Here is a 15,883-nt window from a genome sequence, read left to right as displayed (position 1 = left end):
ACCTTATCCCAAACTTTTTTCATTAGTTCAATTAAAGGCAACTTTTCCTCCAAAATATGAATTCCCCTACCCTCCAAAATCCACACCAGGTCACTCTTACCTATTGTATGACATAATATCTGACTAGTCATATCTTTAAGCGTATACTCCATCCACCCCTTAGGATGCTGACTCTGCGCTGCTAAATAATAAATCCACGGCTTTGGTACCGCCAATCCCCCCGCTGTTTTAGCATATTGCAAAGTCTCCAGTTTAATCCTGGGCTGACCTCCTCTCCATATTAAGTCCCTAAATATCGCATTGATTTTATGAAATCTATCCAGTGGTAACCAGACCGGGGCATTATGGAGTATATATAACAGTTGTGGCATCATTATCGTTAGGATTTATATTTAAATATAGATAGTGACATGGAAAAATAAAAAAATCACCCAAAATTATTATTTTTTTTAAAGGGGTTTCCCAATAACTTTTTACTGATGGATAGGTCATCAGGATCTGATCGGTGGGGGGTCTGACACCTGGGACCCTGCTGACCAGCTGTTTGGGAAGGCGCCGGTGCTTCCAGTAGTGCTGCAGCTTTCTCTTGCCCAAGTGACGCCACGTTCATCGGTAACATGGTTGAAGTGAATGGGGCTGAGCTGCGATACCAGGCACAGCCGCTATCAAATGGATGACGCTGCGCTTGGTGAGCACAGAGAAGGTTGCGGCACTACTGCGAGCGCCGGTGCCTTCTCAGATAGCTGATTGGCGGAGCTCCCGGGTTGTCAGACCCCCACCGATTGGATATTGATGACATCATGATGAGGTCATCAGTATAAAGATCTTGGAAAACCCTTTAAACATAAAAACATGAATTTAAACAATAGGTCATTTAATAATAGGGAAAAGTCAGCCAGGATAGGAATCTTCATTACAGGTAACTTTTCATCAGTCATCTCATTATCATGGCATGGCAGGAGCTCAGAAGTTACCGCACAATGATTTAATGATGGGGCTACACAGCGACTCTGGCTATAGATCTCAGCGCCAATGTAGGTGAATGGCACCACACTGCAAAACGCAAGTTGCTACAACCACAACGCAACAAGGAATCCAAAAGTTTTTTCCTTCGATTTCTCATGTAAAAGAAAAAGCTCAGCACAGTTGACATTACGTGTAGATGGGGGGTTAAAATAACACAAAATCCTGTAACCAGAAAACCAATCTCAACTGAAAAGTCAAGACAAGACACAGATAAGGCAGAAATAAAATAATTGAGGCTCTCAGCACCGCGAGATACAAAAAGCTTCACTTCACAAACACAGATCCCATCTTCAGGGAATGACATTCTCTTCAATTATTGACAGTGAGAAATTGTACAGGAGCCGCCGCGCCAGAAGCGGGAGGTATAATTGTGCCTCCGTAATGTCATAGCATGTGAACTGAAGTGGAGCATGCCCCAGATTTGTTTATTCAGACAGGCACCAGGGATGTCAAATCACAAGAAAGGGAGCTAATCAGATAATAGAGCAATCATCTTCTACCAGGGTGTCCCGAAATGAGCTCGTCAGGCCACAGCGCAGATAGTTACGGAACGCCACAAATGAAGACAGAAGCGTACTGGAACAACAATGCATTAGTGCGCTGAGGGGATATAAAACAACATAAAACAAGACATTACAAAAATATGACAGCAGCAAAATGTAAGAAACTGGGAGAATGTAACTATATTCAACACGTGTCACTTGATGCGAAAGATGATTAAGTGCAAAGCGGAAAATGGATGAAAGCTGTCACGCTGCTCGCTGCTTGTCGGGGCTCGGATTTCCCGCATGTAGTACATAATCTTCTGCATATACCGCTGCTTATAGATTTTCACAAATGCAAATAATCCTCACGCACACAATCTTATCTGTTTTGAAGTCTGCAAATCGCTGATCCGCAAAATACGGATGCAGTTCGTGTTGCATCCATTTCATCCATTAACTTCAAAGGATCAGTTGTCCGTATGGATCATGTGTGCTTTCCGCATGCATATGTCTGTTCCGCAAAAAGTTAGATCATGTCCTCTACTTCTCCACAAAATACGGACTGCAGACCCAGTGAAGTCAATGGGTCCGCCACAAATGCTGATGCAACATAAACTGCATCCGTATTTTGGGGATCTGTGATTTGCAGACCGCAAAGCGGATATGGTCGAGTGCATAAGGCCTAAAAAAGTAGGTTCATTCAAGGATGAAAATGTGGGGTCTGGAAACAAATGCTGTGGCCCTTAACTCCGGGAATGATTAGGACCTAATGGGCCTAAAGTGTACTTATATTTTTTTCCTCCCACATGATCTGACCATCTGGCTTGGTGCAATGTTCAGCCATGTTGGGTAGTAACGCTTCTGTGGCAACTGTGGCACACCCAAAGAAAATTGTGCACTGGTCCATTTCATTAGAATTGAACCCCTTCATGAAAGTCTATGCATTTGCAGTAGTGTCCCACCACGCCAAATCCACATACCTCCCGACCGACCTGGATCGGCAGGACAGTCCTGGATCCTGGAGGCTGTCCTGCAGTCCCAGGAAGGCTGAAGTATGTCCCAATTTGAACTGTATCTGCATCCTGAGGATGCTGAGACAGTTGAATGCAATGGTGAAGCAGGGGGCAATCAGCTCCACCATTCATCAGGCCGGTGACCTTAATAACAGAGAGCACATGCCGAGAAATGATGATCATCCCGACCTGTGCAGTGACGTCACTTCATCGTGCCTGCTGCTGGGGAGAGCAGGATGAGGTCAATTCACCAGGGGAACAGGGCTAGGTGATTATTATTTCTATTAATACAGGCTTCAATGCACATCTACTGTGTGGGGCACTAAGGAGGCATTCTACTGTGTGGGGGCACTAAGGGGGCATTCTACTGTGTGGGGGCACTAAGGGGGCATTCTACAGTGTGGGGGCACTAAGGGGGCATTCTACTGTGTGGGGGCACTAAGGGGGCATTCTACTGTGTGGGGGTACTAAGGGGGCATTCTACTGTGAGGGTGACACTAAGGGGGCATTCTACTGTGTGGGGGCACTAAGGGGGCATTCTACTGTGTGGGGGTACTAAAGGGGCATTCTACTGTGAGGGTGACACTAAGGGGGCATTCTACTGTGTGGGGGCACTAAGGGGGAATTCTACTGTGTGGGGGTACTAAGGGGGCATTCTACTGTGAGGGTGACACTAAGGTGACATTCTACTGTGTGGGGGCACTAAGGGGGCATTCTGCTGTGCGGGGCAACAAGGGGGCATTCTACTGTGTAGGGGCATTAAGGGGTTATTCTACTGTGTGGGGCACAATGGGGGCATTCTACTGTGTGGGGACACTAAGGGTCAATTCTACTGTGTGGGGGCACTAAGGGTCAATTCTACTGTGTAGGGGCACTTAGGGGGCTTTCTGCTGTGTGGAAGCTCTAATAGGACATATCTACTGTGTGGGTGGCACTAAGGGGACATTTTGCTGTGTTTAGTGGCACTAAGGGGGTATAACTATGGTGTGAGAGCAATCAGGGGGCATAATTACTGTGTGAGAGCACTAAGGGGAAATAACTACTATGTGGAGGCACAAAGGGGACTGGGTGGGTGAGTGGGAAAGAGTTTGGCCTAAATGCACCCTTATAGGGGGTGTAAACCTTTTGATGCACGGACATAAATCTAGTGTACAGTCGTGGCCAAAAGTTTTGAGAATGACACAAATATTCGTTTTCACAAAGTTTGCTGCTAAACTGCTTTTAGATCTTTGTTTCAGTTGTTTCTGTGATGTAGTGAAATATAATTACACGCACTTCATACGTTTCAAAAGCTTTTATCGACAATTACATGACATTTATGCAAAGAGTCAGTATTTGCAGTGTTGGCCCTTCTTTTTCAGGACCTCTGCAATTCGACTGGGCATGCTCTCAATCAACTTCTGGGCCAATTCCTGACTGATAGCAACCCATTCTTTCATAATCACTTCTTGGAGTTTGTCAGAATTAGTGGCTTTTTGTTTGTCCACCCGCCTCTTGAGCCACAAGTTCTCAATGGGATTAAGATCTGGGGAGTTTCCAGGCCATGGACCCAAAATGTCAACGTTTTGGTCCCCGAGCCACTTAGTTATCACTTTTGCCTTATGGCACGGTGCTCCATCGTGCTGGAAAATGCATTGTTCTTCACCAAACTGTTGTTGGATTGTTGGAAGAAGTTGCTGTTGGAGGGTGTTTTGGTACCATTCTTTATTCATGGCTCTGTTTTTGGGCAAAATTGTGAGTGAGCCCACTCCCTTGGATAAGAAGCAACCCCACACATGAATGGTCTCAGGATGCTTTACTGTTGGCATGACACAGGACTGATGGTAGCGCTCACCTTTTCTTCTCCGGACAAGCCTTTTTCCAGATGCCCCAAACAATCGGAAAGAGGCTTCATCTGAGAATATGACTTTGCCCCAGTCCTCAGCAGTCCATTCACCATACTTTCTGCAGAAGATCAATCTGTCCCTGATGTTTTTTTGGAGAGAAGTGGCTTCTTTGCTGGCCTTCTTGACACCAGGCCATCTTCCAAAAGTCTTCGCCTCACTGTGCGTGCAGATGCGCTCACACCTGCCTGCTGCCATTCCCGAGCAAGCTCTGCACTGGTGGCACTCCGATCCCGCAGCTGAATCCTCTTTAGGAGACGATCCTGGTGCTTGCTGGACTTTCTTGGACCTCCTGAAGCCTTCTTAACAAGAATTGAACCTCTTTCCTTGAAGTTCTTGATGATCTTATAAATTGTTGATTGAGGTGCAATCTTAGTAGCCACAATATCCTTGCCTGTGAAGCCATTTTTTTGCAACGCAATGATGGCTGCACGCGTTTCTTTGCAGGTCACCATGGTTAACAATGGAAGAACAATGATTTCAAGCATCACCCTCCTTTTAACATGTCAAGTCTGCCATTTTAACCCAATCAGCCTGACATAATGATCTCCAGCCTTGTGCTTGTCAACATTCTCACCTGAGTTAACAAGACGATTACTGAAATAATCTCAGCAGGTCCTTTAATGACAGCAATGAAATGCAGTGGAAAGTTTTTTTTGGGATGAAGTTAATTTTCATGGCAAAGAAGGACTATGCAATTCATCTGATCACTCTTCATAACATTCTGGAGTATATGCAAATTGCTATTATAAAAACTTAAGCAGCAACTTTTCCAATTTCCAATATTTATGTGTTATGACTTTAGCGCCAATGTTAGAAAAAAGATGGAAATCTTGTTGCACATGATCAGACTGCACATATCCAATACATACCTCTGCCAAAAATTGTGAACAGAACAAAGCTTTTTTCTGCCTCCTGTCTTACATTTATGACTTAAAATCCCAGGTCCTACTCTCCCTGATGGTTTATAAATCATGGTCAAATCTTCCTTAATGTACCTTGTAGATAACAGCCCAGCGTGTACCCCCCACTATGCTGGATGTTTATCCTCCCATGGATTATGGCAATGCACAGACGCCAACACTCAGGCAGAGGTAGTAGAAGTGCTTGGGGTCACCTGGGCTGAGTTATGTTATTGCTACCCTGACAACCTTCTAATCCTGCTGTGTGCAACCGGTGATTTGTGGAGGACTTCCTAGCCCTGCCTGAGAAGATATTGAGCAAATCCATCACAATCGGCTTTGTTGTCTAATGGCTTGAGTAAGCTTGTTACATCAATTAGTTGGGAAGTGTTATGGAAACCCTGCTTAAAAGGGAATTTATTCTGACAGCTCCAGACTAAGCTATGACAAGTCCCATTTAAACGCCTCAGCTGTAGGACTCCATTGGTTTTCGGTTTACGTTCCAAATTCTATAACATTGTTTTTCTCGAGGAATATTTCTTGCAGATGTATAAATGTTTAATGATTTGCACATGTAAAATATTTTCTTTTATAAGTCATGGTAACGGGGCAAATATACAGTTTATTGCAGACTGTTTACTTGTGGTTAATATATTAATACAATTTATGTTCCGGTTTTAGGAAGGGCGCTGTATTTTTCCATAGACGGACTGCAGCTGTTATAAGTCATGCAATACTATGGCCACATATGATTAAAGTGGGCGCCCCATTACAACTTGTGAGAACAGGGGGGATAAGTTGTTTTAATGGAACAACCACTTTAATGACTGTTGGCCACCCAAAAACATATAACTTTGGGGTTTTCTTTGTTGTAAGAACATAAGTAGAGAAAATGGCACCCTATAGCAGAAAATGAATGTAGCTCCCCCACCAATCATGAGAATGGGGGTCTCATCTTCTCTACGGCCCGCTACCAACCAACACACGTTTGGTACTCTGGTTGAAGGAATCCACTAAAGTCACCACCTCACATCTCTACAGACATGAAAAAGGAGTCTTGTATTCCGAAACGCGTGGATCCATTAATGAATCTGCTTTCATCCCTTATGGTCATGTTGCACCATTTAAAGTTTCCCTTAGAGACTTGCTGTAGATCCACCCTGAGTTGAATCTACCTACCTGTTTAATGCTATCCCACTCCTCCCTATGGCTGTCACCCTTTTGGTGAGAATGTGATCCACTTTGGCAGCACCATCCGACTTCATCCTACCTTCAATGCATGTCCTTGGACAGTGTTGTGCCTTAGCACAACTAAATAAGGTGAGCACCATCTTACCTTTTGGGGATGCATTTTTTCCTGATGATTTTTACCCTATGAGCGCCTTCTCTAGTTCTGCCACAATTGTGCATGTGCACTGCCACTCCATTCAAAGTCTATAGGACTGATGCAGATAGCCGAGCATTGTGGATCGGTGATAAGTAGTGTTGAGTGAATCGAAGTTTCAGGGAAAATTGGACAGCCTTCAATGGTCATCTCAGCGATGAATGCGGCATCAGAGGGGTTCAATGACGGGGTGCGGCACCGTTCCCCGTCATTGCGCCCACTACTCACGAAGTAATTCATCACAAAATGAATTTCTTTGTGAAATTCGGCGAAGCAGCCAAATAGAAGTTTTAAGAACTTCGCCTATCTCTAGTGATAAGTTCTGATTCTTGGAAACACCCTTGAACCCCTTATTCCTATTGTACCCGTTGTATGTGGCTGCTAGAAGTGGTCTGTACCAAGGAAACAGCTGAGCTGGTTGTGCTTCGCTGCACAAGAGAGAAATAGGAGTTATGGTAAGAGCATAGCACAGCCCCCTTGGCTGTTTCAATAACCTTGACCACTGTGTAGAAGTATATTCAGATCTCTGGAACTTTTCTAGGAAATTGCGTCCGGAGTGACAAACACCACATCCCACTCACCAATTTTAGACAGTTTTCTCTAATTTTTAAAATCCATGGTGGTCTACGGCATTGAAAAGGTATTGGTAAATTCATGCAGCTCGTGGGAACCCTCTTCTTGAAGGTACCTAGGAAATGAAGGGTCTAGCTTGCCATTCTGGTCCTACATTTATGCTATATGTGATACTTGCCCTTCCAACACAGACTTCTTGTAGGGATATGCTGCACGATTATACTGTTTTGCCTTGGTAAAAGTGTGTAACTATTAGGAGCAGAGAGATTATTGTTCGGTGACTGGTCAGACTGTCGAGTAGGCAAATATTTGTATGAACAGATGTGCCCTTCTACTCTCGTCTTGCATCTGCACAGTTTAATGGGCTGACAGTTGTGCTGACTTCTTAGCTGCGCCTGGGAGCAATCTGTCTGCAGGAACAGTGACTCGTTGAGTCCAGACAAATTAGGAAACAGAACGTAGGATCAGCAGCAGGTGCCGTCATACAACGGGATGCAATATGTGCTTTACATTAGAAGGTTCTCTATGTGCAAATGTCATTTGAAGGAATGCAACGCTGAGAAACTCATGTAAGCTGCAATGTCTGGCAATGGTCACAGTCCAGTCTGAAGAGAAGCAAGATGATATCACCTCTAATTAAGGGGGATTTCTAGGTGAATTATATTGATGACCTATCCTCAGGATAGATATAAGCTGCATTTACATGGTCTAGTGTTATGGCCGATTATCTGGAACATGCATTCCTACGAACGCTCATTCCTGATAATCGGTCAGTTTAAAGGAAACGCTCATTCATCGAGGTGCGGGCACTTCAATCATCGTTCCCCGGCAGATCATGCTGTCTAAACAGAACTCTGCCCAGGAACAATGATTTTGTCTGGGGACGACTGATAGCAGTAGCCATTACTCGTCCTCATACTGTGAAGGTGATCGCTTAATGTAAATGCAGCACTTCACTTCCTTCCCAACAATTGGCTGCTCCTTGCAGCATCCAAATGCTCCCATAGTGTTCTGGTTGGGGCTCTGATATATACAGGTCCAACGTGTAGTGGCCGTGCTGGGTCACAGCAGCTCACGTGCTATGAGAGGGGAGAGGGAGGAAGAGCAGAGTGCAAAATATGATGGCAAATACACTGTAACTTACGCTCTCCACACCACGTCTCGTATGAGGCAAGCAGCAGGGACCAGCAGTAATCCAAGCCAGAAGTATCCACATTTCAGCACCATCCCAGCCTGGAATAAAGAAATAGCCATGAGGAAAGAGACAGCACCATAGCTCATATCTGTGAAGCTCAGAATGTTTGGTATGACAGAAAAGAGCCCTAGGACAGTGATGGTGAACCTTTTAGAGACCGAGTGCCCAAACTGCAACCAAATACCTACTTATTTATCGCAAAGTGCCAACACAGCAATTTAACCTGAATACCAATATAGTATATCTTCCATGTACTTTATCATTTAGCTATAATAGCTTAATAGCCTACATTTAGTGCGCTGCCTGTGCTGTTCATAGTGCGTCCTGTGCTGATGAATGGCAGGAAAAGTCTAAAGCATATTGGTACGCCATAGACTTTTTCCAAGGTGCGTGTGCCCACAGAGAGGGCTCTGAGTGCCGCCTCTGGCACCCGTGCCATAGGTTCGCCATCACTGCCCTAGGACTATGTATCCACGGAGGTCCAATGTACCGCACATGGCTTATTTGTATCTACCGGTATCGGTGGGTAATGAAGGGTTGTTGCTGAGCTGCAAATATCAGCTTCTTAAATTGCAGTTGGAAATAATTGAAATTCAGGTTTGATTCGCTAGCTGCATTTGCTTTGGAGTCAAACCTTGTGTGATAAATACACTTCAAGACTAGAGGTAATTGGCACAAGCAAGTTGGTCGCACGTGGACAGCTGTTGAATTTACAGTAGTTTGCAGAGACCATAAAACACAAATAGACTCAAGTTTTACAATTATTTAGAATCATTACATGAATTAATTTTATAATTTTTTATTATTAGTTCTTTTTTGTATAAAAAATCGTATTATGTACTGCCATCTTATTACGTTCAAGCCTATTTCTCCTTTTTGGGGAATCTTTTCTTAAACTTGCTTGAAATATGGTGCATTTGGATGAGGGATTAAAGAGGCTGTCCCACAAAAAAAAAAATCTAAATTTTTCAAACCAGCCCCTAGATTTGAATACTTTTGTAATTGCATGTAATTACGGTAAACATTTTACTAAATAGCAGTAAGAGCTATTCAGTAAAATGTATCTGTATGGCACCACTTGCTGTTTGATCTTATTCTTATTTCTTGTCCACATCACTGAGGTGGTCGCACGCTCTCAGTTTCATTCTTCAGCTGTCACCAGCCATTCTTTTGTTAGAAACTGGGGCAGTTATAGGGAAAGAGCTGCAGCAGAAAATAACACGTCCCCTGAGCTGTGATAGGGTGAGAGCTGCAACAGAAAGGCCTCGTCCCCTGAGCTGTGATAGGGTGAGAGCTGCAACAGAAAGGCCTCGTCCCCTGAGCTGTGATAGGGAGAGAGCTGCAACAGAAAGGCCTCGTCCCCTGAGCTGTGATAGGGTGAGAGCTGCAACAGAAAGGCCTCGTCCCCTGAGCTGTGATAGGGTGAGAGCTGCAACAGAAAGGCCTCGTCCCCTGAGCTGTGATAGGGAGAGAGCTGCAACAGAAAGGCCTCGTCCCCTGAGCTGTGATAGGGTGAGAGCTGCAACAGAAAGGCCTCATCCCCTGAGCTGTGATAGGGTGAGAGCTGCAACAGAAAGGCCTCGTCCCCTGAGCTGTGATAGGGAGAGAGCTGCAACAGAAAGGCCTCGTCCCCTGAGCTGTGATAGGGTGAGAGCTGCAACAGAAAAGCCTCGTCCCCTGAGCTGTGATAGGGAGAGAGCTGCAACAGAAAGGCCTTGTCTCCTGAGCTGTGATAGGGAGAGAGCTGCAACAGAAAGGCCTTGTCTCCTGAGCTGTGATAGGGAGAGAGCTGCAACAGAAAGGCCTTGTCTCTTGAGCTGTCAGCCCTAAAAAAAAAAATCTAGGAGAACAATTGGAGCAATGAATGAGGAGATCTCTAGATCCATGTGAGCTACAGTGCTGGTTCTAGCTTTGTTAGAAAGAGATTGTCTTACATCAATCATTACATATCTCCTTTAAACAGAGGCATAGCTATTGGAAGGGCAGGAGTAGCAGATGCACCCAGGTTCTGGAGTCTGAGGGAGGCCAAAAGGCCCCTCTGCTTCATATGAGAACGTCAGTACAATTACAGATTTTGCATTGGGGCATAAAGTATTAATTGAGGCTAAGTATCTGAGGGCAATGAGGTGGAAATTTCCTCAGCACAATATACAGTATTATTTATGGAGAATGCACCAGCCCTGCACCTTCTGGAACATCTGAAGTCATACAATTCCAGCTCTAAATGTGTCTGTAGACCCCATTAGCAACGTAGAAGTCAGGAGGTCTGTAGGCACAACACAAGGCAGGTTTATTTATGGGCGTCAGTGCATTAATTGAGTCCTACTTAGCAGCTCAGGGATGACAAAGGGCAGGTGGTCACATAGTCATTTGTCAGATGTTAGGTGCTAAATCCTTCGGCTGTTGTCAAAGTGACAAACTGGTTGTAAAATTGTTGCTGCTCTGTCAGCTGAAATCTCAGAGCGGCTGTTTTTGCTTAACTCACATACAGAAGAGAAGCAGGAGGCTCCTGGGCTGGTTTTGCATTGTCCAATGTCCTACAGTAGTTGTGGAATTAAGAAAATTCCCACAGGTTGGAAGATTTTATTTTATCTTCAAGGTACATTGGAAATGTGTTATTTCTTTAGACTATTTTTATTTAAAATCACAGTTTTGGTCAATAGCTATTAAATGTATATTTAAAAAAAATGCAACACCTAATGTATCTCTACACCTAATGTATCTCTACCCAAAGATGTCACCAGAGTGAGAACGAGGCTTCCCTTCATCCATGATAAAGATTCAGTTTACTCCACTCGCCCATCATTTAAATATCCTGGTGCCTGATGGTGCTTCCACCCCCAGGGCCTGGCCCAAAGGCCCCTCCACCCATTAGGTACACCCCTCAGATGCTGGAATCTGAATATGTGAATACAGAAAATAATAGCAGATCAAGTAATGGTCATAACCTAACCATGGCTCAGACTAGCATACAGCTGATGTTGGGTATGATGAATTGGGCATATTTTCAAACTTTGCTACAGGGCACTATAGTTACAGACAGCGTTTTGGTGTCCGCCCCTAGAGCGTAATGGTGACTGAACGGAGGCAAAGTGATGCATTCTGAGCGGATACTTTTCCATTCAGAATGCATTAGGGCAATACTGATCAGTTTTGGAGCCCTGAACGGATCTCACAAACGGAAGGCCAAAACGCTAGTAGTGTGAAAGTAGCCTAGAACTAAAATTTTAACTTTGTTTCTGTTTAGGCTGTGCTTCTCCACTCCACCCCTCCAACTAGAAGGTTATACTTCAGCTACAAATTGTATATAAGGAGAGCAGTAAGAGCCCTTAGTTGTCTGCAGATTGGGACCAGTGTTTAGTAGGAGAGGCTCTGCCAGACTGCATGAGTGACCAGAAGAAGATCCTATAATGGGGATGCTGAGCCAGAGACCTCAGGTTACCAGCCCATTGACCAAAGAGCCAGCTGAATGATTGAGCCACAGACCGTGGGCCACCAGCCTTTGACCAAGGTACCAGCCTTCTGAGTGGGACAGCTAGCTCAGGCCTTTCCTCAGCATGAACCCTTCCGTCTGGTAGGGGACTGGAGAAGCCAGCTCAATCCATTGCCTGTACTGTTTTGCATTTGCGTTCCTCCAGTAAAGACCCTAACTCTCTGGACTTATTTCCCATTGGGGTGCACCACACCTTACCATCAGTTCCAGAGAGCAGAAACACATGGTCACACCGTAATGGTGTCTGGGGGACCAAGCAAAGCACTATTGGACTACTGCAGCATCCTCCCCTGTGGCCTCCCATCTAGTACTCTTGCTTCCCTACAATCTATGCTCAACTCTGCTGCCCAGTTAATCCACCTCCCCCCCTTGTTTCTCCTCTGCCTCTCCCCTCTGCCAATCCCTTCACTGACTCCCCATTGCCCAGAGAATTCAGTTCAAAACACTAACAGCAGCCTACAAGGCCGTCCACAACCTTTCTCCTCCTTACTTCTCTGATCCGCCTTCCCAATACATCCCCAAACGTAATCTACAATCCTCACAGGACCTCCTCTTGTCTGTTCCTTGCACCATTGCCCACAAGATTTCTCATGTGCATTTCTCATACTCTCTACCCCAACACATCAGACTCTTCTCCAACATCCAAACGTTCAAAAGCAACCTGAAAACCCACGTCTTTGGAGAATCCTACCACCTGCCGCCACACAGCCAGATGAGCAGCTTTTACCCTCACCTACTGGGTCCTTCCCCTTCCTTTGTAGATTGTAAGCTCTAGAGCACGGATGCCCAACCTGCGGCTCTCCAGCTGTTGCGAAACTAGAACTCCCAGCATGCCCGGACAGGTTGAGCATCCCTGCTCTAGAGGATCCTCTTCCCCACTGTTCCCATCTGTTAATAAGTTCATGCCTATTGTACTTGTTTTTGCTCTTATTTTATTTTATATGTATAGGCCCATTGAAGATCTACAGGGCCTTGAACTTAATAGTGCTTGAAAATACCATAAATAATATTAATGATACGACTTGACAAAGCTGCAGTGCCTTGACTAATGAATCCCGGAATCCCTGTAAACCCATATTCTCCTTTGTCCTTCACATATCTCAAACCTGCTTATCACTTAATGATGACCACTAACGCACTGAACCTTTCTTTATAAATTGGGACCACCAGCTAATTTTCACAAGTGCCCTCAAAGATCTGTCAGGTGGAGATGACTTTCAGCCGCCGCTGTAACCTTGAATGAAATGTAAAAGGCGTCTTCTAGGTGTAAGGCTTTCTGGTCCTATGCAGAGTCACTGAGCCATGCTGTGTTGTAGGAGTTCCTGTCTCTTCTGATGGTTGACTGCCTTTAAAACACGTCGGTGTTGGAAAACAGCTTCTCCAGCCCAACACACAAGAACATGCGCTGTTACACTGCTTAACTGCGTATTGATGGCTTTATGTTACTTGAAGGGAAATCTGCTTTAAATATTAGGTTCTGCACCGTCTGGCTTTTCTCCTCTTTGGGTCCTATCAAACCCAAGCACAAAAGGCGCAGAGGATCCCCGGGGAACACTGAACAGAGGGTTTGGCACACACAGAAAGAGTTTATTTGTGTAACTTTTTTCAGCATCTTTCAAAGGCTCTATTATATGTTTAATAGCCTTATACACCTGCGAGGCAGCGGATATGGTGGACTCCTTGCAATAACAGTTAATGGGATCCTATCTTAAAGACACACATGGGGGGATGTGTGAGAAATGACATTCATAAAACAGAACATGTCTGACGTGACTCTGGCTGCAAAACAGGCAACGGGGGCCGTAGTATTCGCGTGCGGATCTTTAATCGGAAACGGTGCCTTTTCCAGCTTTAGTACACAGCATATGGGAGCATTCACATGACCGCATTTTCGGTCCGCGTCCGATTAGCATTTTTTTGGGATTGCACATGGATCCATTCATTTCTATGGGGCCACAAAAAATGCAGACAGCGCACCGATGTAATCCATGTGCTGTCCGCACCCGTGCAGCCGAGACGCAAATGATACAAACTGTCCTATTTTTGTCCATTTTGCAGACAGGAATAGGCATTTTTCAATGGGGCCTGAGAAAAGTGCGGGGTGCACACAGACCGCATCTGTATTTTGCAGAGTCGCAATTAGTGGACGGCAAAACGGATACGGGCAAATGAATACCCCCTAAGAGTATGAGTTATTTCATTAAATAATATAGAATATTCCATCAAATATCTATCTTATCTATCTCATATCCATCTGCCACAAAGGGGTTAATGTCTTGCTCCTCCAGTCTAGGACAGAAAATAAATCATTAGTGCATCATGCACACGACCGTATGTATTTTTCGGTTTGCAAAAAACGGATCCGCAAAAAATACTGATGATGTCCGTGTGCATTCTGTATTTTACAGAACAGAACAGCTGGACCCTAATAGAACAGTACTATCCTTGTCAGTAATGCGGACAATAATGGGACATGTTCTATTTTTTTTGCAGAACAGAAATACAGACATACGGAAACAGAATGCACACGGAGTAACTTCAGTTTTTTTTGCGGACCTACTGAAATGAATGGTTCCGCATATGGTCCGCAAAAAAAAACGGAATGGACACAGAAAGAAAATACGTTTGTGTGCATGAGCCCTAAATCAGACTAATTAACCCCCCTACAAAGGAGTGCACACCCACCAGGTAGATGTGTTTTTTCCTTTTGTCTAGGACAATGAAGCTCACACATACAGAGGCTCCTGCTGCTGTGAAGGTCAGTATGGTAGTTAAGCCTGATATTATATAGCTGGAAGTGGTTTCCAGAATATCATATGAGGTGCTGGAAGAGAGTCCATTGTTTTTGCATGTCATTGAGATGGAGGTGTGCTCCAAAGTTAACTGCAGATCAGGGCCGTCTAACACGGGGCAAAAGGGGCAGCTGCACCGGGCCCAGTTGCTCCTGGGGGGCCCAAGGCAGCTGCCTCTTGAGCCCCGCTGGCCAGTGGCATAGCGGGGGGGAGGGGGGGGGGCGGGCGTATCCGTATGGTCAGAAAGATTGTTTCCTTCTGAAACATAGTAATTCCTTGTCTATGGCGGAGAGCAGAGCTTCTTTGGCTTCAGTTTCCTAGTGTCATAGGGATTGCTTCCCCACGAAGTCTCGCTTAGTCACTAAGATTGGGGGTCCATTCATAGAATCATATCCGATTTTGCGGACCACAAGTTGCAGGTTCAAAAGGACACAGGTCCGCCGTGTGCATTCTGCAATTGTGGTTCAGAACTTCCTGCCCTATATGGTAATGCCCATTCTTGTCCTCAATATGGAAAAGGGTGGGACATTTTCTATCTCTTTCGGGGCCGCGAAATGGATGTGCGGATGTGGACGGCACACTGTGTGCTGTCCATGTCTCACAGTCCCATTGTAATAATGGATCCGTTTGGGATCTGCCAATTGCGGGACATGTCGGAATGAAAATATTATTTCATGTGAATGGGCCCTGAATGTCCCTCTCAGTTCATGTGATCCCCATAGACAGACGGACATTCTGTTAGCGCCATTTTTTTTCCTCACCAAATTAATTATATTTAGAATTGATCGTTAATTAATCGTTGTTACAGAGGGGTCTCCTTTCCACCTCTAGGTCTAGTTTCATTCTTCAAGCACTAGAAAGTAGAAATTTGGAACAGGGAAACATCAAATTTAAAACACCAGGCTTCCAGTGGGATTACAGAACCTTTTCTCAAATTGGGCAAGGATTATGTCCGACTCCTGAATGGAATCTTGTACCAGGTCACTCCCTTAGGTTAAAGAAGTAGCCCCCCAAGGCAAAATGGTCAACCCTTCACAAAGCCTCATATGGTGGTTGTTTCTGGTGTCTTTTCAAGAGTGTATGCAGTTGAAAAGCCACAGGTAAGATGGAGGTTAGATTTGACGTGTTTAAATAAAT

General features: G+C 44.9%; 1 protein-coding gene across 1 annotated transcript in view; it reads right to left on the bottom strand.

The window, feature by feature from the left end:
- ATP8A2 (ATPase phospholipid transporting 8A2) overlaps positions 1 to 15,883 on the bottom strand; it is a 728,462-nt gene that overhangs the window by 48,480 nt on the left and 664,099 nt on the right. The window contains exon 33 of the mRNA XM_040422449.1: positions 8,411 to 8,499. Within this exon, the coding sequence (XP_040278383.1) occupies positions 8,411 to 8,499 (89 nt within the window). The remainder of the gene's footprint in view (positions 1 to 8,410; positions 8,500 to 15,883) is intronic.

The sequence above is a fragment of the Bufo bufo genome, chromosome 3, assembly GCF_905171765.1.
Source record: "Bufo bufo chromosome 3, aBufBuf1.1, whole genome shotgun sequence".
NCBI lineage: Eukaryota > Metazoa > Chordata > Amphibia > Anura > Bufonidae > Bufo > Bufo bufo.
The sequence above is the reverse complement of the archived record's forward strand: the minus strand, read 5'-3'. Positions and strand labels throughout refer to the sequence as shown.